This window comes from Micromys minutus, assembly GCF_963924665.1.
Source record: "Micromys minutus genome assembly, chromosome: 28".
NCBI classification, from domain to species: domain Eukaryota; kingdom Metazoa; phylum Chordata; class Mammalia; order Rodentia; family Muridae; genus Micromys; species Micromys minutus.
In genome coordinates, this window is record NC_137963.1 from 9,648,116 (window position 1) to 9,672,024 (window position 23,909).

At 46.7% G+C, this 23,909-nt stretch overlaps 1 protein-coding gene across 5 annotated transcripts in view; it reads left to right on the forward strand.

The window, feature by feature from the left end:
* The window catches only part of CDK5RAP2 (CDK5 regulatory subunit associated protein 2), a 165,015-nt gene that overhangs the window by 129,651 nt on the left and 11,455 nt on the right, over positions 1 to 23,909 (forward strand). For all 5 annotated transcript variants that reach the window (XM_080940011.1, XM_080940013.1, XM_080940012.1 and 2 more), the window contains 10 exons: positions 4,029 to 4,077; positions 6,288 to 6,466; positions 10,579 to 10,698; positions 13,564 to 13,680; positions 15,166 to 15,355; positions 16,098 to 16,222; positions 17,317 to 17,565; positions 19,182 to 19,259; positions 20,077 to 20,318; positions 23,070 to 23,213. In XM_080940011.1, coding sequence (XP_080796137.1) covers positions 4,029 to 4,077; positions 6,288 to 6,466; positions 10,579 to 10,698; positions 13,564 to 13,680; positions 15,166 to 15,355; positions 16,098 to 16,222; positions 17,317 to 17,565; positions 19,182 to 19,259; positions 20,077 to 20,318; positions 23,070 to 23,213 — 1,493 coding nt within the window. The remainder of the gene's footprint in view (positions 1 to 4,028; positions 4,078 to 6,287; positions 6,467 to 10,578; positions 10,699 to 13,563; positions 13,681 to 15,165; positions 15,356 to 16,097; positions 16,223 to 17,316; positions 17,566 to 19,181; positions 19,260 to 20,076; positions 20,319 to 23,069; positions 23,214 to 23,909) is intronic.

A 23,909-nucleotide genomic window follows, 5' to 3' on the forward strand; every position in this document is an offset into this window, starting at 1 on the left:
AAAACAGTGCGGGGCTGCAGAAGGCAGCTTTCCTTGTCTGTTCGCTGTATTCTCAGTACAGGAGGACATGTGCACCATCCTAATTTCCTATGATGAGCACAGAGTTAGCTCACTTGGACAAGGTCACACGGGAGAATGCAGCCTGAACTGCAGATTTTCTTTCACAGCCTGTTGTAACCCCTTCCATCTATGTGTCCCTGTCTCATTCCTGTCAGGCTGGGTGTGCTGACCAAGCATTCCTGTTCCATGTCCTGTTCTGTGACTGCCCCGACCAGTGCCTTTCTACATAGGTTGAACTCACTGTCTATAGAGACAGTGTTGATCCTCTCAAAGCTTTTTTTGTTCACCCCAAGTAGGAGAGAGAGCTTGTTCCTGTTCTTCACTCTGGATTATCTGTAACCCACACGTGACAGTCTTTGTGGTACAGGCTATCAGAGGCATGCTGAGTGGCCTTTGGAGTCAATGCCCTGGTTTATGGGTCATTTGACTTCAAAGGCCAGATATCTTCTAAGGACGTGATAACACCTACCTTAACAGAGTTGTCTGAAAAGATTCAGTGAGATTATTTTAACTGTCTCGTGTTGCCCATGGAAACACTGGGAGTTCAGGAGGTGACAGCAACGACTGCAAGAGGTCCCTCGTCTGACCACAACCTGATATTGCCGTGGCTGGTTGATACCCATGGGAGGCCTGCTCTGAAGAAAAGCCGAGGGAAAGCGGATTGGGAGGTGGGGGAGTGGGGAGGTCGATGAAGGGGGGCACTGGGAGAAGAGGGATAACTTCAGACAGGGTGTGAAAGAAAGAGAAGGAAAGAGGGAAGGAATGAAGTCAGGAAGAAAGAAAGGAAATAAGTTTCGGTTACCACAGTGGTCTAGTGTCAAAGGACTCTGACTACTGTCACCATGGAATCACTTCCCAAATATAAAGTAGTTCTTGCTTCTGAGATGTAGCCCAGACGCCTGGCATGGTGGTACAAGTTTCTCATCACAAGGATAGAGGGAGAGAAGATTGTGTGGCTGACCTGGGGTACATGGATCCTGCCTTAAACACAGAGAAATGAACCTGTGGGGTGCAGAGGCAAAGTTTGCCTCCTCTGGAGTTACCTCACCACTACCATGCTGCCCTCGTCACCACAGCCTGTGTCCGTCTCCTCGGAGATGAGTGCTCACAGGACAGCTCTGTATCCATCCTTACATCCTCCGTGTAGGGACAGGAAGGTGGAGATGCCGGGCGCTTGGGTCTGAGTGTGCGGAACACGTGGAGTCTAGCGCAGCCATTCACAAGTCACTTTCTCTTTTCGTTTGTCACCCAAGAATGGGAAAGCTGGCTTTTTTTTTTTTTAATATCTGTTTTAAAACATGATCCTCCCTCAGTGCATGAGCTCACAGTTCTTCGGTTTGCCAGAACGATGGAAACAGTGCTTTCTTTCATGCCATGCATCCCAAGCTCCTACAGTAGCTGCCACCGATGGTGTGGCGGCAGTGTATGTTGTCCCCCCCCCACCCCACCCCCCGTGAATCCTCCAGTGACAGCCATTTGTCACTTTAAAAGGACCCTGTTATGATGGAGGAACGGATCTAATACAAACTACTCAAAAGATCTTCTATTTAACATTGAGCGAACTCACTCTGTCAGTGGCACTGGGGCACTTACTTCTGTGGGCATGAGGCCAGATCTTTGATGGTCTTAAGATGGGATCGTGGTTCGGAGGCTCAGGATGCTTGCAGCCATCCCAGACCAAAAACATCTGCTATGAGCGTGACGGAGATGACTCTCGGTGCACAGTGATACCCGCTTCTAGCTGTTGGCAAGGCTGGGGTGGGCTGGTGGCCTGTCTTGAGTTCTGATGTTGGAGGCTTTTCATCAGCCTTCAGCTGAAAGCTGGTGTGCAGCCCCAGTACCAGCTAGGCTGTTCTTTCAGAAGAACATTAGGTTCATTAGGGACCATCCTTCCCTCTGGGACTTTGAGACCTGGCTCTGTCATTATGACTTCCTCCATTTAAGGTGTGCAGAGGACAGACATAGGCACTAGAGACTTAGAGCATCTACCAGGCTGGTGGGCTGCCAACCTCTGGAAGACTCTCCCTAGGATGGGAAAGATATGACCAACAAAATCCAGGCATAGATCCTGCTGGCTTCCGAACTGTAACCTGCAGTGAAGAGAATGGAGCGCAGAGCCTTGGACTTGCTCTTCCTGCTATAAAGCGGAGGCAAGCGCTGGCTCTTGGTATAGGGAACCCAAGGCAGAGAGTACATTCAGAGGAATTGTACCCAGGGCTGGTGCCTCCTCACTGGGGCCATGTGTCTTCTCTGTGGGTCATAGTGCTGTGCAGCATGAGGTATGTGGTCAACTGCTGAGGTAGAGATGGAGCCTGCCTGCCACGCGGGCCTCCCTGAGAGAGATGTAAGCTGAATCACGAGGTGAACCCAACCCGCTTGCTCTGCTGAGCTGTCTCCTTACAGGTGAAGTTTGGGGACTTTTCCTTCGGGAGTTTAGAGCACTGTGGTGCAGTCTAATTATAGTCTTGTTTTTCAAGGCAACCATAGAAGGGCTTTTTTTTTTTTTTCTTTAGCCATGCATCAGTTTCTTCAAAGAGCTCATCCTGGTCGGCAATTTCCAGAGTTTTGAAGTATTTTTAAAATAAAGTTGTTAGTTGCTTTGAAATCTGGGCCTGTGCATCCTTTCAAACGATGACACGCAAGAACAGCACAGCGTCTTTCTCCCAACAGCATCCTGTGCTTTATTTTGTTTTCTTTTGTTGTTTCTGTTAGTCATTTCCCCTGCTGTCGACAGTGGCCTTTTCAACTGCACTCAACTGCACTTTTCAATACTGCTTTCCCCACTAATCCCAGTTCTGAGTCTTTCCTAGGGAAATAATTTAAGTGCAGATAAAGCCGTGTGCACAGATATATTTGTGTCATTTATTTACCGAAATGAAAATTGGGAGATGACCTAAATACCCACTAGGGAACTGCAGGATCTCGTTCACAGTGGAGGTCTCTAAAGCAAGCCCAGTAGGAGAAATGCATATGCTAAAGTGGGTTGTGCAGCCATGAAGTCAGCATCTGTGCCCACATGCATGGAAAAGAGAACAGAAGGTAGTTCAAGATGGTGCCAGCCTGGGGGAGGGGCAGGAAGAGGGAGGCCTTAGGATTCTATCACTCACTCCCCACGGCGAGCATATATTCTGCTAGTGCCACAGAATCATTGATGGAACCCAGAACTTCACATGTGCTGTACTAGAGCACTAACCTGTGCACTGGACCACTACACTCGGCCCGTACCTTCCTTTCCTTTTGTATCTGTGTGTGTGTGGGGTGTGTGTGTATGTGTGTGTGTGTGTGTGTGTGTGTGTGTGTGTGTATGTGTGTACCTGTGTAAGGTAGGGGCTTCTGGAGTAGAGGGTGAGGTTGATGCTACACGCCTTCCCTATCTTCCATATCATTCAGCTTGGGATCACTGATTTTTCTAGTCTGCCTGTCCAGGAAGCCCTGGGGATGTTCTGTCTCTGCCTCTACAGTGTTGGAATTATAGGCAGAAGCTGCCGCTTTAAATATATATATATATATATTGGTGGTGCTAGGGATCAAACTCTGGTCCTCATGCTTGGCAGCACTGCACTAAGGTGTCTCTCGACTTAGCAGCCCATCTCGTGCTTTATTATGAAACGATCTTACTAAGTTGGTTAAACTGGCTTCAATGTAGGATCCTTCTGCCTAGGTCTCTTAAATGGCTAGGATGACAGGCCTTTGCATCTAGGCCCTGCTGGTATCTGTGTTTAGAGATAGGAAGAAGCAGCGTCCAGAGAAACCGTTGTGGCCACTTTCTAGGTGCAGTCCTGTCATCTGGACGCAGGCCTGAGCTAGTATGTGTAAACTGAACCTGGGCGGACCCACCCTCAAGGTCTGACTGTTTTTAGTAACTTTAGATAGACACACCCATGATGGCTCTGAAATACCCGAACAAGGAAGTAGCACAAACTGTTTTGAAAACTGTTGTCATCCTCCGATGTTCTCTCTGCTTCCAGGAAAATCGACCAGAGTGGAGCCACATCCGCAGAATGAGCTGCTGAAGAGGTGAGTGGGTAGCAGTTGCTAAGAGAACCCCAGGACTGTCCAGCTTTGGTTTTCTTACCAGTTCTTTCAACTTAAGGCTCCCTTTCTTGCTGTAACTTTGCTGTTTCTTGTAAACAAGGTGCCAATACCCACAGAACCAGCAGTAGCCACACACCAACCAACCAGCGTCTACCACTGTAGATCTTCAGCTTCCCATCGGGCTCAGGGGACCTGTGGTGTTTCTGTCAGTGACTGCGAGCAGGTGTCCTGTAGTACCTGATGGTCCCACTTAAGCATGTGTCAGCTCTGCACAGCCCTGTACTGTGCCACTGTCCCTGAGCAGTCGGAAAGCCATTCCCCGAGGCAGCTGGCGCAGACATGACTGTGCACCTCGCCAGCGCCGTGCTTCTCTCTGTTCTTGCCGAACCACTGACATAGTTACACGAGGCACTTAACTGTGGTCTGTGCTACTTTCCCAGTTGCCTCGCCCCTCTTCAAAAAGCAGCACTGTCCAGCTGCTCTGGGTCTTGCCCGTGTTGCTTCTCACACCACAAGGCATTTGTTGTGTGGGCGAGAACTACACACCAGCAATCGGATGGCAGAGCCAGGGCTAGAACTCGAGTCTGTCTGGCTGCCTTTAAGGATAAGGATGAAGCATGGGTTGTGTACGCTTGGCCAGCTGGCTGTGCTGAGGGCTTGCCGACTTCTGTACAAATGCTCCAAATGCTGTGGGACACCTTCTTTCATGTGTGTGGCTGTTGGGGGTCCCTGGCAGTGAGATGACGTGGGTAGTCTGGGATGCGGAAGCATAGATTTCATCGGCATCATGGAGGCCACCAGCGTCCTTACAGAGAGCAGGCCGGGAGGTGTCCCTATGAAGGCATCAGCAGTCTCACCTCCTGTTCAGCCTGTGCTTCCACTTTTATTTCACACCCTCCTGGCATCTGTGGAGATAGAAGGGCATGCTTCACATGTGACACGGTCCCACCTAGTCATGGGATCTGAAAAATCAAAGCAGCGGTGCTGGGACCTCTCCAGCAAGATGGGACCACTGAGTGGTCCACAGAAGCTGTGTTAGGAATCTTCGGCCCAATAGTCTTCTACAGGACTAACGGGGTAGACGGGAAACAAGGAAGCTCTTTCTGTCTTCTTCAACTGGGTGGGTCTCCTTTCCGTATCTGGCAGCTTTGCTTTTCCTTCTGCTCCAGCATTTTCAGCTGTAGACTCAGCGCTCAGGTCATTTCTGAGTTAATGAAGTGGGTACCCTTGGTCCTGCCATACATTGGCAAGGCAGCAGTGAGCCTGGCATCCATCACACTGGCTGGGCGCAGCGACGCTCGTGTTTACCTGTTAATGGATGCACTGCAGCCTCAGAGCCCTTCGCTCCTGTCTGAGTACATGAATAATGAGAATGGCCACCGATGAGAAGTAGGGAAAGGGGGCAGTGCAAAGAACTTAAATTGAGGAGCTTATCTCTAATGGAGAGTCATATGGGCTGTTCACAGTGCTCCGGCGGGTTTTCCTAGTGGCTTATCCAGTCCTTGCAAATGCAGCTAACTAATCAGTGATTGGCAGAATGATATGGAGGTGTGTAGGGGAATCATGAAAACTCTCAGATTTCTAAGGCCACCCCATGATATGGATGGCCGCTCCCGTCGTCCCGAGTCTGTGAGGCCAGGTAGGCAGAGCGGAGAAGTAGTGCCGCTTGTGAGCTGAAATGCTCCCTGGTTCATGACGAGCCCTGGCCGCCTCCGTCAGCAAGGGTAATAGTGTTCTCTTCCTCAGAGCGTCTGTGAGGACAAATAACGGCCCAGGCAGAGGGATCGGCACTCGTGTGTGCCCTGATTCACCCATTCTGTTTTCGGAATGTCACTGCTTAATGTTACAAGGAAACAGAAAGGCTGGCTGAAGGTGCATGAATGTCCAGTCACAAAACATAAGATAACCCTGAGTGTCCAAGTATGTGCTTGAGCTTGGGATCAGATGTGAGATTTCATTTTAAATTTTTAAAAATTAATTTCTTTCTATTAATTTGTTGAGAATTTTATATGAGTACTCTATATCATAGCTTCTTCCCTTTAATTCCTCCCGTGTTCACTCGCTTCTCACCTTCGTGGCCTCTTTACTTATAATTGTCACATATGTATTTGCATATGAATGTATAAATACAGTCTACACTAGATGGTCTTAGCTGGTTGTATTTGGAAATGACCTGTCTTTCAATCTTGAAGGTTAAGGAGTGAGGAACACAACTTACCCTACCAGCATCTCCTGCCTGAATCGTCTGAGCCTTCTGCCTCCCATGCCCTGTCAGATGATGAGATGTCTGAGAAGTCCTTCCTGTCCAGAGACCCGAAGCCAGACAGTGAGACTGAGAAATACCCAGCAATAGCGAGCCATTTTCCTCAAGGTAAGTGGAACGTCACTAAGCCCCTGAGGCATAACCAGGCTGTCTTACCTTGGTGAGAACATTGGGCCAATGAAGGGAGAGCCTTTGAGGGCCAGAGCTATTCATGCATGGTGATTTATCACTACAAGGACCCGTGGTGTGAGGGGGGCTGGACAGTGAGGAAGTCGTGATTGTTTTTGAATGATGACGTGTCCCATTCTGTTCTCTCAAGCTAGGATCAGAGCCCTGTAGTTAGTTGCCTTTGCTTTCTACACATCCTGAAAGTCCTTTAAGGTGTGACTGGGCTATAGGGTCAGGTCCTTTGTTTGGATCCACTCAGGCTGCTGCAGATGAATCCTGGGGACAGCAGACAATAGAAACCATTCCTCACAGTTCTGATGTGTGAAAAGCAGAGCTCAGGGTGCCTTATTGGCAGTGTAGCTGAGTTCTAGTGAGGATCCTCTTCCCACTTGAATCCTGGAGTAGAGGAAGGAAGGTCAGGGGAACTCCGTGTGGTCTATGCCACAAGGACATTAATCCTTTTATCATTAAGGAGTTCCACCCTTATGATCCCCCTGATACCATCACATCTGTTTTGAGGTCTTGGATGAAGGACTTTCAGAGACACACATGTTCTGCCTTGCTCTGCTTCTGGATACGGAGTGAACTGGCAAAATCAGCTTCCCAGAGACCGTCCCCCAATCTGCATTGACCTTACCGCCTCAGCTTCTTGTGTTTGGTTCGGAAGTTAGACCACATATGTCAAACATTCTGAGGACCACGGGGGCACAGCAGCTGTGCTAAGCCAGTTTCCCACCAAAGGACTAAATAGTGGATATCTGCGCTGTGCTCGGTGTCCCCGCCTGCATCTGCACAGCTCTGCCGGGACGCACAAGGTGGAACAGACGAGCGCGGGCCACTCGAGCGGCTTTTATAAGAAAGGGGTGGGTTTGGACCATAGTCTCTGCTTATTCTAGGACCTTTCCCCCTAAATCACCACAGTGGATTCTGTCACACAAACTGGACACCAGCACTTTTTGCTGAAAAAAAATCTTGTTAACCCTAAACTACATAAGCCATTGCTTTCAGAAATATTTGAAGCTTTTTATTCACACAGCTAGATTTCTTTTGGATGGAGATGTCCCTTGATATATCAGTGAGACTAGAGACAAGCCTTTGGCCCATGGTGTCCTCTTGAGACTCCTCTAAGCGCTCCTGTCCCACGTCTTACACATACCTAGAATATGACATGCACATTCTTGATAGAACTCAGGGACCAACTAGGTCTTTCAGTAGCCAGTTTCATGGACCTTGTTTCCTGGGCATTCTGGGGATATCTGTCAGACTTTTGTGAATTTCTGAGTACTTGATTTCTCTGTTACTTCTGGTTGTAGGTTCTGCCTTCATATACTTTAGGTTGGACCGTAAGTCATTTCCCTCCTTTTGCACTAAGTTTACTGTGACACTCAATCCCTTTCCAAGATACTGAGACTGCTGTGTGAGGTGTGGTCACTTGGGTAGATTGTGTCCCCCAGTATATCTGAGTACTAGAATATAGTAGTCATTCTGACAAAACCACTCTATCATTCACAGGGAATGTGATCACCCGTTTTCCGCATCTTCTGCCTCTCATTGTATTTTATTTTAAATATGGCACTAGATATAAGATAAAACAAGTAATAGATACAAATTTAATTTTTCCATGTTTCCTGGGGGTTTGGGCCTGTCTCCTGGCTTTGTTCTGCATAGGATGTGCTGGGCCACCTCTGCCTCTCATACGCTTTTCCAGCTCTGTTCTAGAGAAAGAACCCAGCTCTCTAGAGCCGTCCAGATACATCCACTGTTTCCTTTTCTTTTTTTTTTTTGGTTTGTTTCTTTTCTGCTTTGTTGTCTTTGTATCTGTTTTTCCTTTTGTTGTGTTTGTAATCTGTATAGAGAGATAATTTAGTATTTTTTCTTTGCTCACTTTACATTCTATCAGACTTTCTGACATGTTGGATAATGTCACTTTTAGTGACTTTAGAACAGTCCTTTGAATGGCAGAACTGTAGTTTTCCTTCTGTTCCTAGTGCTCAGCATTTAAGTCATTTCTAGAAATTCACGATTGTAAACAGTGCTGCAGGGGGGTCTTGAACACAAAGTCTTCCTCTTACTTGAGGGCATCTTTTAAATATAGATTCTGCAAATTAGAACTGCCTGGCAGGACACTCACATTTTTTTTTCTGTTCTTTCAGTTTTGTGTCTGGTAGCTTTTTATCAGATTTATGGTTCGTATGAGTTAACACGTATGGAAGAGTTTACCATTCAGACAGGTAGATCCATTTCTCCCATGTCGGAAAGGCTGGTATAGTGTTTCTTTCTTCTCAGTGTGGCTGCATAATTAATACACACTATCTAGTTCCACTGGGAGTGTGCCCTCCAGCTCATGTTGAATTCTCACTCCCAGCCAAAAGCTGTGGAAGATGGCTTGTTTGGGGCAGCGTCACCCTACGGCCTGCACTATGTGATTCAAGTAAATCAGCGAGGAAGGCTGCCATTCAAACCAGTGAGCTCCTGGTTGACTCTGGGCTGAAGGACTTCTGGAAGAAGGTTGGCAGGGGCCTCAAGGCTGGGCCGGGAGGGCCAGTGCTGGGTTCACCACAAGTGTGCACAGACAGACGCCCTTCCCCGCCGTGCTGCAGTGGGAGGCACACAGCCCACCAAATGACTTGCCACACTTCTGGCATTAATAGGAGATAGCTGAAGGACTGGGAATTAAGTCATCTCATAAACATTCAAATTCATGGCAAAATTACTATTTAATTAGGAAAAGATCTGTAACATTGTGCTACTTTTAAATGAAAGCCATTTTGGAGGAATTAAAACTGGGTCATAACATTAGTATAATGTTTTAAAACAAACATTACTAAGACATACTGAGTGTACCCTAATTGATGAATTAAAGACATTAGGTTTGCCTTTGGATACTTAATGTGATTATGTTTTAAACACTGACTCTGGAAATGTACCTCTAGAGCGAAACTGTGTTCCTTCTCTGCTGAAGTGAGATGCACAGAGGTAAAAATTTGATGCGTGCTCATCCTAGGGAATTTGGAAAACTTAAGTTTACATTAACATATTATGCGATATGTTAAAATGTCTAATGGGACTTTTGAAAAACCTGAAATCTGTCGCCGCCAAGTAACTGCAGTTAAAAGCTCACTGCATTGGTTTCTTTGGTGTACATGCCTCCGCTACCCTCACGTTCTTACACAGAGAACTGCGATTGTGTGCTGACCAATTTCATATCATTTGAAATTTAACATAATACATTTTCCATAGTATTTATAGTTTTCATAATATAATGTAATAGCTGTGTAATTCCTCATCATAGTGACTGGACCTCGGTTCAGTGAACAATTTGAGATGTTACAGTTTTCTGTCACATGTAAAGTATGCGTGCATTCTGGCAAATACCTGTGAGCATTTCCCATGCATTTCTTAAATAGAGTTCTGAAAGTAGAGCTGTTTGGGAAATGACATTGGAGAACTTTCCTAAGCCTAATAATATAAATAACCCTAGAAGGTCATTGAATACATTTATATGCACACAGCAGGTGATCTCAAAAGGCCTTGTATTGCCTTTCTCACTAGCATTCTTTTAAGTCTAGAAATTAATGAGTGGTAGATAAATGGATAACGTAGTCCTTGCCAAAAGAAAAAAAAAAGGAAAAAAATTGTCTTGAAAAATATCTGGATTCATTATGAAGGTAGTTTAATCAACTCTCCGGCAGTTCAGGCCGACTTGAAAGTGATCTGTTAGTTTTACCATAAGGAAGATTTTAAATTAATATTTGATATTGAAAGAAATAAAAGACTACGTTAGAGTTAGCATTAAAATTGTATGGAGTATAATTTTTGCGTGTGATGTCAAGTTGCTTCCTCCTGGAGGGCTGGGAGAGCCATTACGAAGATGTGCCTATGGGCTGTGGGGAAAGCTTGGCCTCCCCCACGAGTAGGAAAGAGTTGCCAGCTGCTGACTATCTCGATGTATCCAACATCACTGAAATTTCAAGATCTCTACATAATCTATAAATTATTCAATTTGTTGGGGGCTTCATTCTTTAAATTTAAAATGTGTTTCCTTCCTACAGACTTACTAATGGAACACATACAGGAAATTCGAACTTTGAGGAAGCATTTGGAAGAATCTATTAAAACTAATGAGAAGCTCCGGAAACAGCTGGAACGGCAGGGGTGTGAGACGGACCTAGGTGAGGAGAGGCCTTTCCCAGGGTGAGGCATTGGGTGGGGTTGCTGCACAGTGATGATGCCTTTGTCTAAAGAGGCTCTCTGTGGACCATGTGGGCTGGAGAGGGCTGCCAGCCTCTGGGTCCTAAGCTGTACTGGGGCCTCACTGCAGAGGTATAAATAGGGATTCTAAAAGAATGAAAACAACTTTTGCCTTTTCAAATGTTGGCACAAAAATTGTCAGCATTTAGAGGTCTGGCAAATCTTTCATGTCAAAGGTAGCGAACACTATGCCCATACAAAACAGTTTGCTCTTCCTTGAAACCTTAATACCTGTACGGCATTCTGTCCTCACTTTCATCGTGTTAAGTTGGTTGCTGACCTGTGGGTGTAGCTCTTCTGTAGACTGGTTTTGTGACTTTGAGCAACCTAGTCTTAGCTGTTTTGTGACACAGAGTATTTATTAAATGAGGCAGTGTCATGAGCAGGCCCTTGTTCAGTGCTCCCTCTATAAACAGTTGCTTTTGTCACTGTTGGCTCTGTTTTTGCTCTTTCATTAACGTGGCCAGTTTCCCTTAGTGGGTGAGGACCCTGGTGCCACGTTGGAGATGCATCACTGAGCTCTGGAAGGCAGTGCTCATTGTCAAGGCACTGGTCCACTTCTCACTGCTCTCTACACCACAAAGAAGGCAGTTTCCAGGAGTTCTGGGAGGTCTACAGTTTCTGCTACAGTTTTCAAGAAGCTCCCGGTCTTGACCTGCGCTTCCACTTGTCCCAGGCATCCATCATCCTTCTCCTTCATCTCCAGGGAGTTCAATTAATCTGAGTTATTAGTTATGTCAAACATGAGAAAGAAATACATGCCTAGGCCTTTCACATTCACTCTTGGTAATGCCTGAGTTAGATTCATTCTGTTTTACATTTTCCCCAGCAAATCTAATTATAGAATGATTTGGGGGTTCAAATGGCCACAGGCTACAGTGGAGCCCAGATTGCTCTGGAGAGTAATTTCCTCTGACAGGGAAGTTTACAGAAAGGCGTTCATAAAGCATTTATGTGCATGGGAGATGCTCTCACCAAGTTGTTACAGGCTTTGCAAAGACAAAAATAAAAGCAGCTGTGCCTCCCTCCCTGTAAGGTGAAATGCTCATCTTGGGAGTGGGTCTGAAAGAAACAGGACTCCTTATGATGTTGAGCCGAGAAGTTGCCACAAAACATTATCTCATGCCTTAGCACCTGCAGCTCACCGCCAGCTGTCTGGACTCACTGCAGAGGTGGTACTCAAAGGAAAGTCTAGTTTAGCATTGCAGAGGTCCTCACTATGTCATTGGGCCTAGTTATGTTTGACGAATCAGGGCTGTCTTATGGCCTCTTGTTTGTTTATTGTCTAGTAACTACCATGACGTTGATCAGTGTAGATGCTGAGATTCCTGCTGCTGAGTCTGGTCAGTCTTTGGTTCTCTTGTGGCCTCACTCACCATTTCCTAGATACTAACACAGATGGTGACCAGAGAATAGCACGAGAGGCACTGTTATGTTGCCAACCAAGACTTGGGGACACTTATGCAACTTGCCTCCTATAGGAAGAATATTTCTAGAAGAGCTGACTGCACCTTCCGTACAGGGGTGGGGACACCACAGGCATCTGTTTGCATACCAGGGCACTTTCCAATGCAGGTAGCCGAAAAGGAATGTGGGAAGGAAGCAGTGAAACAGTTTGTCAATCCTTCCACTGGTCGCAAGAACCGCAGAGGCTCTGAGGCGGGGATGACCTGATTTCTGGCACTGTTCTGTGTCACCATCCCGTTCTCCTAGGACAGACAGTGTCCAAAACATGGAAGGAAGAGCCTGGGGCTTCTCTCCTCTGACAGAGAGTCTCCTTGAAGCCCTCAGCAAACTTCACTTAGGGCTCACTGGTTGCCTCAAAGCTGGGAACACAGAGATCTGCCATGTTGGTTGTGGTGTAGTAGGTGAACCCAGTCAGCACAGAAACCAGGAGGAAGCAAGGATGAGCCAAGGATGCGCTCAGCAAGAGGCATCTTCTGGACTGATCGCCAAAAGGCGGTAAATGTTCAGCAGATACACAGCAGCTTGGAGACAAGGATGTAGCCTCCCATCTGTCTAATTCTAGTCCCGATTCTCTACAGTGTGCACTCAGGAAAGGCAGATTAAGCCAGGAGTTGAAAGAGTATGATGTAGGAGGGGAAAGGGATGTGGAGAGCCCAAAGTTGTCAGGTTACCTGCGTGTTCTGGGCATGGGTCTGAGTGCAGAGAGAACGGAATACGCTGTGGCTCTGGAGCAGAACCATGAGGGATCTTGAGTTCGAGACTAGATCTTTGGTTTCATTTGGCTCGTCTTTTGCAGTGACAGAACACCATGAAAGGATTGTGCTGGAGATGATAACCTTATTGGGAAAGCAGCAGGAAATGAAGGCAGGAAGGGGCTAAGGCCTAGATGGTAGAGAGAGTCTGCTTTAGGCTGAGGCATTCTCAGAAAAAATCAGCAACTGTGATTGCTTGCTTGAACAGGAGGAAAAAAGGAAGCTTCAGACAGCTCCCAGGTGCTGGTCAGGGATGGGAGTGTGCCATAGTCTAAGCCAGGGAGAGAGTAACACAGACCAGGCCAAAGGCCTTGGAGGTAGTTGGCTGTGATGGTTGCCCCCATCATCTCCATGGTTCAGCTGTCAGATTTGTTTGTCTTCGGGGCAGTTGAAATATGAAAGCCTTCCTTCTCTTGCCTCCCCTTTCTGGCTGTGTGTTATATGGTTCACAGGGATGGTTTTCGTTGAATGCTGTATTTCTTCAATATTTAAATGTATTTTCTTGGAAGATTCATTCATCCTACCTGGAGGCTGACTACAAATCACTGTTCATGTGTGTTCCTATAGGTCCTACAAGTGTTTCTGCTTATGGCTCAGAACTGCACAGCTCTCTGACATCAGAGATACATTTCCTGAGGAAACAGAATGAGGCCCTCAGTATGATGCTTGAGAAAGGGTCCGAAGGTAAGGGATCAGAGGCTACCAGCAGCCTAACCCCATCACCCGTGTTTCAAAGTATCGTCGGAGCTGACATCTTAAATTCCAGTGGGGTGACTCTGACAGCTTTCTACCTTAGCTGTGCATCTTTATAGCTAAGAAAAGAAAGGCTAAGGAATGCCTCAGCTCACTGCTACGACAAGTAGGGTAGAAAGCCCCCAGCGCAGGACTTCTGCTACCAAGGTCTCAGGACATGTTACTGTATTTCCTCGTCCCATCATCACTGAGGAAGAGAAGCATTGGAAATTTAATATTGCCAAATCTCAACCCGAGATTTTCTCCTATTGGTGAAGTTTATCCAGTATTCATTATAAAGATCCTTCTCTGACTGCCCGAGAGCTTTATTTGTGTTATCACACATACTTAGAATGAATCTAGAGCACGGGGTGGTTATTGTTGTTGTTGTTGTTGTTATTATTATCATTATTATCATTATTACTAACCCTGTTTCTCAGGTAACATTACACAGCCTAAGCAATTCCCCTACCTTGGTCTCTGAGCCAGAGGTGCTAGAGCTGAGATGTAGCCCAGCTTTCCCCATAGTCCTGGGGGAGATAGGGAGACTGATTTTACCTTAAGAGTCAAAAATGGGGCTTATGTAGCCAAGGTCATGTGGACCTACAGGAGCCTCAGGTTATGTGGAAATATTTGAATCATGGCTAAGAGTAGATCCACATCTAGGCTATGCCCCTTCCATCTGTATGGCCAAAGGGAAGCCTGAACCCTACCATTCCTTTGTTTCTCATTTGGAAGATGGGGGAATTCTCAGTACCTGCCTTGGCAATATGCTGCAAAGATGCGGGACACTGAGACCTGTGATGGCTTGCTGTAGTGCCTGTGTGATTAGTGTTAGACACACCACCGTTATCACTCCTTGTGCTCTCAAGGTCTGCACTAACTCTGCTGCTCTGAGAGTAACTTTATCTTTGCCCTTGCCCAGGGCACCCAGGAGTGAGGAAGGTCACATAGAGTCACTGTCAGCAAGTGGAGCAGCCACACTAGTAATCAGTTACACCTCCTTTTACTTCCAGCTCTAGGCCTTTTTGTTTCCTGAGTCTCCAGGATTAACTTATTCCTCTTTGGAGTTCACGGCTTCCCTGGGGGGCCTCTCTGCAGGTGTGTGCTTCTCTCCACACTCTGGACGTCTGGGTTTCCGCCTGCTGCTCTGCCCACTGTGTATACTCCAGGGCAGAGTAAGGTAGTTCTCAAGGCCCATTATGTAACAGAAAGTTAAACAGGACCCTTTCATTTCAGTGATGTGTAATCTGCAGCCTCGATGTTGACAGATTTATCTGCCTAAAATGCAGGAGATAATTGGAATGCCAGAACCATCAGTGCCAGATTAAATCTCATTTTTTTTCTGTATTCTTGGAGTGCTCGAGCTGAAGCACATACCAGTATAATAAGGTTGGAAAAAACAAATGCTAGCCTTTCTCATTTTGGTATTTGCAGATAAACAGAAAGAGAATGAAAAATTGCGTGAGTCACTGGCCAGGAAGGCTGAGAATCTTGAGCACCTTCAGCTAGAGTATGCCAGCGTAAGGGAAGAAAACGAAAGGCTGCGGAGAGACATCCGTGAGAAGGACGGGCACAACCAGCAGTTGACTCAGGAGGTCTGCAGCTGCCACCAGGAGCTGAGCAGGTAGGCTCCACCCAGCTGCCTCTGGTGACCGAGGGGTGTGATGGGGCTGGGTGGTGTTTTCTCCTAGGGTGGTCAAGGACAGGCTTTCCAAAAAGACCTCTTTTGAATACTTAGTGAGCATGGAAGAGCTGAAACTGCAGATGGCTGTCTGCCAGAGGCCCTAAGACAGTTGCTGTGGTGACTCAGAGATGGTGCTGAACCTGGCACAGTAAGAGCTGAGGGCCGAGAGGAGCGTGGCTCCTTAATCCTGCTGGGCCCCTGTCCTATAAAGACTTCAGTTTTGCTCCAAATGGTGTAAGCAGCTGGGAGACTTTCAGTGAGCCATGGAGACAGGAATTTGTTCACACTTTCCGTGACTATGTCTATCTGTCCATCAGCACACAGGACTGCCTCTTCTGTCTGAGCAGCCACCCCATCTTCCCTTCCTAGGTGTGCTATCAGACATCCTTGGGCAGCCGTCCTGACTCCTCCCTAGCTCTGAACCTCTGGAAAGAGACAGCCTTTTGGGTTCCATTCTGACAGGAATTGGAAGGCACTCTCCTTTAGAATGTCCATGAATATTACTTGAAAGGTCTCTTAGCTTAAGACACGTGGCAGTTAGGGACTATGTTGGAACTCTTAACCATGCGTGTCCTGGCATTTTGTCCAGACTGGTTGAGATGGCCTGGGTTTGTCCTGTAGGAATTGATTAAGCCTCCCTGAGAGAAGATTAACCCCTCTTCTCATACTGGGATCATTTCAGGGTACAGGAAGAGGCGAAGTCAAGACAGCAGCTGCTCTCACAGAAGGACAAGCTGCTTCAGTCCCTCCAAATGGAGCTTAAGGTGTATGAGAAGCTGGCCGAAGAGCATCAGAAGCTACAGCAAGGTACTGTGTGCGCAGGGCGAGGCCTGCAACACCTCATAGCTATGAACTCACCCTGGCAACTGGGCAGTGGGCATATGGGAATCTATGGCTCTTGCTTTTTGTATTATCATTAAATCCACAGGTAAACCAGGTGTGTTTAGAAACAAACTCTTCGCCCCGCTCTTTGTCTTTGAGGGTCTTGCTATAAAGCACAGACAAGCCTTAAACTCAAAATTCTCCTGCCTTAGCCTTACAGGTACGCATCACCATCCTTAGCTTTTGGCCAAGGTGAAGTCTGGACACGACTCCCTTCATCTCAGCTGCTTCTTCCTTTCCTAGTAACTGGATCAGTTACTGCCTCTGCAGCAAGTCTGTCAGCACCTACTGTGTGATGCTGTGAAGGTTAAAAGAGCGCATTTATTAAAACATCTTAAGCCATGTTCCTGGCACATAGTAGGCATCCAAGAAATAACATTGGTCATAGATTTTCCTCTGTTCATCCAGCAGATATTTCTGTGCCACCACACGTTAGACATTGCACTGAGGTGCTCCTTAGCCTTGGTTCACTCTGCCTCCGGAGAATATGGGTCCAATCCCCTCAAATCTGGGCTCTGATGTTTGAGAATCAATTCTGAGGCACAGTGGGGGGCTTTCTAAAACTAATTTTCCAGACGACTTCTCCCTATTGAAAGTCTATCTAGAAAGGGTCATGTCGCAGCTTTTGCTTCTTCTCACGTTGCTTCTCTTGTTCTTGCTATTCTGCCTGCCTTTTAATACACTGTAGCCTTAAAATCATCCCCTTTCATTCTATAATTCTGGTCCAAATAGATTTTATTACTACTAGACATAATTTCGGGGTTTGGTGTGCAATTTGCTAGGCTTTTATGGCCAGAAGTGAAATTAATTTCCAGCTCTTACTTAGCCTGTGGAATAGCAGCAATTAAGTCAGCCAATATTTTTGTTTTTAAAGTCGAGTTGTTTTTTTAAATTGTATCTAGTTTTTAGGTGGGGCTAGATGGTGGTGGTGGTGGTGGGTTGAAATGCCCTTGAGTCCCTTTGATGACTGACCTTTGATGTTGTGAGATATCAAGGCTTCGTTTTACATATGTCTACAGAGGCCTCAGGTGAGGCATGTGGAGAAGGCCGGAAGGGACTGGATCCTTTCAGCAACCTGTATGGCTTCCTGACAGAGATAAAGGTTCTCCGAGACCAGTTAGAAAGGAGCATTCAAACTAACGACACACTGAAGAGCAAGCTGGAGGAGCAGCTATCACAGGGGTCAAAGCAGGCCCAGGAAGGGGCTCTCACTTTGGGTGCCCAGGCCCTGTCTGTCACTGAGTGGTCTCTTCATCTGCACAAACACGGTAGGGAACTTGCCTCTCTTCTCTCTGTGGAAGTGCAGCCTGTGAGCTTCTGTCTGCTGTCAGCTCTCACCCCTGCACAGTTGCATAGCCTCTGACTGACTGGACTCTGGGTTCTCCAGAAGTAGAGTTTGGGCTTTGGGCGGCCGTGCTGCTTTCGCTGCTGACCTGCTTATCTGTTTACTTTTCCCACAGCTCACCAAGGCCAAAGAGCCTTTGCTTTCTCTTGCCTTGGTTTTTGTTTGGTTTTGTTTTTTGGATGGAAGCTTTTTTTGTATAGCCTTGGCTATCTTGAAACTTACTCTGTAGACCAAGCTGGCCTCTAACTCAGAGATCTGCCTGTGTCTGCCTTCCAGTGCTGGATCCAAAGTGTGTACCACCACACTGGTTCTATTCCCCTTAAATAAGACACAAACTCCTTGCTCTGCCTTTTAGCATCTTGTATGGCCTAGGAAGCCTCCTGGAAACAGGCGGGTCAATTTTGCATTTGCTTGTGGACTTATGTAAGTCTGGAAATATTGGGGAAGGGACCGAGGACAAATCATCGTTGCCACGCACCCAGCAAGGACTGGAACAAACCAGCAAATGGTCATATTGGTCCCCTGTTCACCCATGCTATCTCCACTGAACGAATTGTTGTCTGTCACCTGGCCACCCCCCTGGTAATTTGGAGTTTAGTTTTCAATGAATGGTAATATGGCTTTTGCTCTTGTGCAACATTATTAGGATAAACCCACTAGGGGAGTCTTAGAGGCTGGGGAAATGTCTTTTCGAAACATCTTTGCTGGAGTGCCATTGCTCCACAGCCCTACGGCCAGGGAAGAAACTCGCATGGGGATCCCAACATCTGAACTCACTCATGGCTCTGCCACTGGCATGCTGCGTTATCGCTGTCCCTTGACCTCCTTCTTTAACAAATCACAGCATTGTTCTGCCCCCTGTGCTCTGCAGAATCCAGTAGCTTCTCGAGTGTGAGAGTGCTCCTGTGTTATATAGCATCACATAGACTCCCAGTAAAGTGTTTCAGAGGCGTCACCTCACGTCCTTATGCAGGTCACTTTCCTCTCATGTTCAGGTTACGGTAGCCACTTCTGCACTAACTCTTCCAGTCTGAGACACAGACCTTGGACTGACGTTGTGTAATGTCCTTCCTTATTCCCTGGCCTGACCTACAGGAACTCATTCCTGTGTCCTTGCATCTGCCCAGTACCCTGCTTGGCTTTTCTTTCTCTCCTTCCCATGGGACACTAAAACGTCTTTACCGGACAACTCAGGAGTTAGCTCCTGGGGAGCCGCATTGGGGCCTCTGTTCTTCCCTCCCTTCTCCCTTACTCTGAGATAAACTGTTTACTGTTTTGACAGAAGGGTTCTTTGAGACGGGGCTCTGGGCTTGGCAGCTCTGTTGCCTGGTGTCTTCACAGGATACCAGGCAGAGAGTGAATAGAATATGCAGGGTACTGACTACAGGGCTGGTGTGCAGAAAAGGCGTGAGTGAGTGAATGTCATATTCCAGAGATGGATGATACATGTGAGATACTCTCCTGTATTTTTATCCCACCCTTTTCTAGTGCTGGTGATGGTAGTGCTCAAATTTTCCTCTCTTGCTTTGTTTTTTGTAGATGTCAGCAAATGTCCAGAGGCCAGCGATAATTCACTTGATCTATTTGAATCTACCCAGGCAGTGGCACCTAAATCAGGTATAGCCTGGGTAACTGCATTAGTGTTGGGTATGGGGACTTTTAAAATAGAAAGGATGTCTCTGGCATCCTTGGCTGCTTGACCATGGTGTGGGACTTAGATTTGTATCTCTAGAAAATAATCTCTGAGCCACTGAGTGCATCCCAGGTGTTAACCAAGCTCACCTTCCAAGGATGGAACTTACATCGTTAAACTGAAAGCACCTTGGTACGTATTGAAAGGATTCTGGGATCTAGCTTCAGCAACGCTGTCCAGTCCAGTCCCTCTGTGGTCCGGTGGCCACGATGTTCCAAAGCCATTACCAGGTTGTGCGTTAAATGCTTGTAGTTGCTAATTTTCACTGGTCTAGACCCTCCTACTTCCTCAAGACTCAAGAATACAGACTTCTTTGTGACACATCTTTCTAGCCACCCTAGTCAGAGTCAACCAACTTAAGAAGCAATAGGATTTTCTATCTGCATATGCCTTCCTGGCCAGTCCAGCTTTTGTCACATCTTCCAGGAAGCTCCCTTGACCCATCTGTCCTTGCTCAGACTATTGTTTTCCCTTGAGCTCTGGCTGACTCTCACTGTGTCACTATATTTCCTGCCGCCTCATTAGATCCTGAGCTATTGGCTTGCAGGTGACAGCATGGCTCATCTTGGCAGTCTAGGGTCTACTACAGAGTAAGTGTTCAATAAACATTGCTTAAATGGACTTGAGTCTTTGCCCAGCATGGGGTAACACATAGCTGGAGGCACAGAGCCAAGCCCCTTTGCTGCTATGAACACAGGTGCATCCCCAAGAAGACCTAACATTGTGTCTCTCCTTTTGTAGCTTCTGAGGCTCCTCTCCTCTCTGGGACTGATGTTGACTCCCTCTCCTGTGACAGCACCAGTTCTGCCACCAGCCCTGCCTGCATGCCCTGCCTGGTGTCTGACGACCACCTGTGGGCCAGCAAGAGTGGCCACCATATGCTGGGCCTGATTGAGAACTATGATGCCCTCCATAAGCAGATCAGCTGGGGCCAGACACTGCTTGCCAAGATGGATGTTCAAACGCAAGAGGCTCTGAGCCCCGTAAGTCAGAAGCTGGGACTAAAGGTAACCTGAGTGTCAGGCTCAGGGAGGGAGATGCTTCCTCCTGGCTCAGCAAGCAGAGGGGTTGGTCTAGGTCTCTGGAAGGTATGCAGTACCCTGGGCTTCATTAAGGCCCTAAAAGGGAGGAGTTGGGAAGCGTTGCACAGGAAAACAGCAGTTTGTTGCTGATCGATGGACAGCTTGTTGAGATTGTACCTGGGTTACCATGGCTACTGCTCAGTGACATGCTATACTGCTGTGTGACTTCTCCTTTCTTTCCAGTCTCTTAGCGCTGCTCTTTGTCTCTCTGCCCTCTTGTATCTGGTCATTCTCCCCACGCACTTGTACACCACCTGGGGCAGGCCGCCTGCTTGGCTCTGGGGTTGCTGGAGGCAGTTAGAAGTCCTGATCTTCATACACTGTACTGAACCCAACCAGGCTGTACAGTACCCCATCTGACTGTGCCATACGGTACTTTCTACACCACTCTGTGATGAGTGTGGTTTTGAAAGATGTTCTGCATCCAGCTCAAGGTCATCATCCTCCAAAGGAGCTTTTCTCTTGGGCCTTCCCTGAGAAGGAGGTGACATCACTATTGTAGAGATGCCGACTGCTCTCAGTCTGCAGTATACTCTCTGTTGTGAAAGTGATGGCCACCTGACTTCACTTCTGTCTGCTGCCATTGCTTCAGTCAGTCTACCCATCATCAGTTACCTCTCCTTCCCTGGCACACTCCACTCTTCACCAGGCAGGGCCACAGGCTGTGGTCCCCTTTCCATAATACCTGTCGTCAGCCTGGTTCTCTGACTCCTCTGGGTTGGCATTCCCCATCTTCCACTCCCTCTTCTCTCTGTTTCATCTTCCTGCAATCTTCATCTCAGTTGCCTTTTGTCACAGACTTATGGGCCTGACGGACAAACAACTCATCATGTGCTTGACAGACACTGTCATATAATTCCTTTAAGGCACTGGCTAAGAGCCACCAGCTCTAGATGCTCCTAGACCTTTGAGCTCCTAATCATAGCTTCTGTACTCTTTTTCAGGGCTTCTTTTCTTTGCCTGTTCATATATGTGTGTGTGTGTGTGTGTGTGTGTGTGTGTATGCATGTATGGTGTTCATGCATGTTTGGTGTCACATACATGTGTGCAGGTGCACATACGTGTGGAGGTCTGATGCTGACATTTGGTTTGCTCTCTGCATTATTCATTTTTCAGTTTTTCAGTTGGGCCCAGCGCTCACTGATCACTCTCTGATCACTAGTGTAGCAACCAGTCTGGCTCAGGGATCCCCTGCGTCCTCTCCTCACTGCTAGGATTACAGATGGCCACCACACCTGCCCAGTCTGCATGGCTCTAGACCAACTCCTATCTACATGCTCCACCAGCAAGCACTTTATTTGCTGAAACATTACCCCAGTTGCTCTTGGGTTTTTTTTTTTTTTTTTTTTTTTTACTGAAGACAGTTGAGTTTCTTGTTCTGTTTGCTTCAGCCTTGTGGGTGGCTTTACTTGTTTTATATTACTATATTTAACAGTCAAATTTGCATTTTGTCTTCTGTCAGATAATAGGCTTCATAAAAGAAGGGATAGTGTATTTGCTGAGCATTAAATAACCACATTTAGTCCCCTAAGGCATGGTAAATAATATTGGATAAATGAACATTTATATGATTCCTGTTCTTTTCTGATTAAAATCTTTGCTTTGAAAGCTAGAAATTGTAGAAGAGCATAAAAACAAAACATTCCTTCAAATACCACTTACAGGTCAGCACTTACAAGTATTTGTGTGTGTGTGTGTGTGTGTGTGTGTGTGTGTGTGTGTGTACATATATATAATATATAGTAAACACACAAAGATAAGCACATTCTTGTGGGACATTCATAAAGCTTATTAAATAATCAGAAATACTAAGTTTATATATTTCTGCTACATGGTATTAATACTTCTCTTTCCAAGTTCTTGTCTTTCAGTGGCTGCCAATGAGCTCCTTTCACATAGCATGGGTTATTCTCTCTCCCTGTTTGCGAACATGTCAGTTTCATGAGACATCTTTATGGATGATCTCTGACCATATTTTGATTATGTGTGAAGTGGGTTTCCCCATTTAAAGGCGGTGAAGGTTGTAGGAATCTTGATAGCTGTTAGCCTGTTACATTACTCCCTAGAGAGTGGTACGTATGGTTTTAAGCGAGGCTTGCCTCTAGACACCTTTGTCTTTTTCGAATAATAGTCATACTTGTCATTTTGCTACTTAAACAGGTGTGTACCTTTACATTTACCAGTTGTATAGCAAAATGCTTTCATTTGTCTCTTCCTCCTCTTTTTTGTTTCTCTCTTCTGCACCACATTCTTCTTCTCTCTTGTCTTTGACACCTCTCCCCACGTGACTATACCTCCAGCACAGAGACAGAGGGACGTTCCACAAGCCCCTGATACCATCTATCCTCAGTGAACTGTCCTTGGCAAATGTGTCAAGGATTGTCCTCTGGGCTGCATTGGTATCATTTGCTCTGTGGTGGACTGGATGACGTACTATAGGTTCTCTTCCTTGTCTGGTAACGATAGTTAATACTAGTGGTTGCTGATTAGGCTAAACTTGCCACCAAAATTCTTATCTAATATATCTCACCAGTGTCACGTAATCTCAGCTCCTGCTTCTGAGACAGGAACTCTAGTCTCATTGTGAATTTGTGCTGGCTTGTGGGTGGTCCCTGTCAAGGCAGAATTTGAGAGCCTTGCTATCCTTTGTAGGGTTCATCCTCTGTGCCTCTGAGCAAGTTTCTCTCCAGCATCAACACAGTCAGGCTGATCCTGGAAAAAGCCTCCAAGTTGCTGAAGCTCTTCTGGAGGGTCTCAGTCCCGACCGACAGCCAGTGTTCCCTTCATTGTGAACAGGTAGGTGATTACACCTCTGTTCATTCTGTGTCCAGTTGAGGAATGGCCCATCGGAAATGTGCCCCACCTTGGGGCTGTGTCAGGGGGCATGTCACCAGGATGTTGGGGCCACACTAAGTTCTTAACTAACCCCAAGCATGTGATTATTGAGTGCCACCCTGCTCACATTTTGTACATATGGAAAACAGGGTTCACGGCTAGGACTGAGGAGCTGGTTTTACAGCACATATATGTGGACTGTGGGTTTGTTCTTGGCTGTACAGATTTCACACATCAGCTTCTCCTCATGAACAACCAAATTCATTTTCCTAACAGTACCTTGAGCTTTAGCTATCTCTGTCTAGATCTTCTGATAGTTGATGGCTTCCACTGGATTTTAGTGAAAACTTTTATCTAGTCCAGAGCCAGGCATGTGGAGCCTTGTCTTTTATCAGCAGGGCTCATGTGTGTCCTTCCACATTGTACAACATCCTGGTCAATCACAAGCCTCCCTGAGAGAGGAAGTTATAGCTCTGCCTTGAGTCTGGGGGATATTTCCTACTACATGGATAGACAAATGTTTTCCAAAGCTGAGCAGGAAGGCAGAAGGAAGTTTGCATTTCAGGTCACCACCATTAGTTTTGGCAGGTCTCAGAGCTTTGAAACCTGGCAATGAGGCGTTTTTGTACTGAAAGGTCCTATGACAAGAGTGTCCTG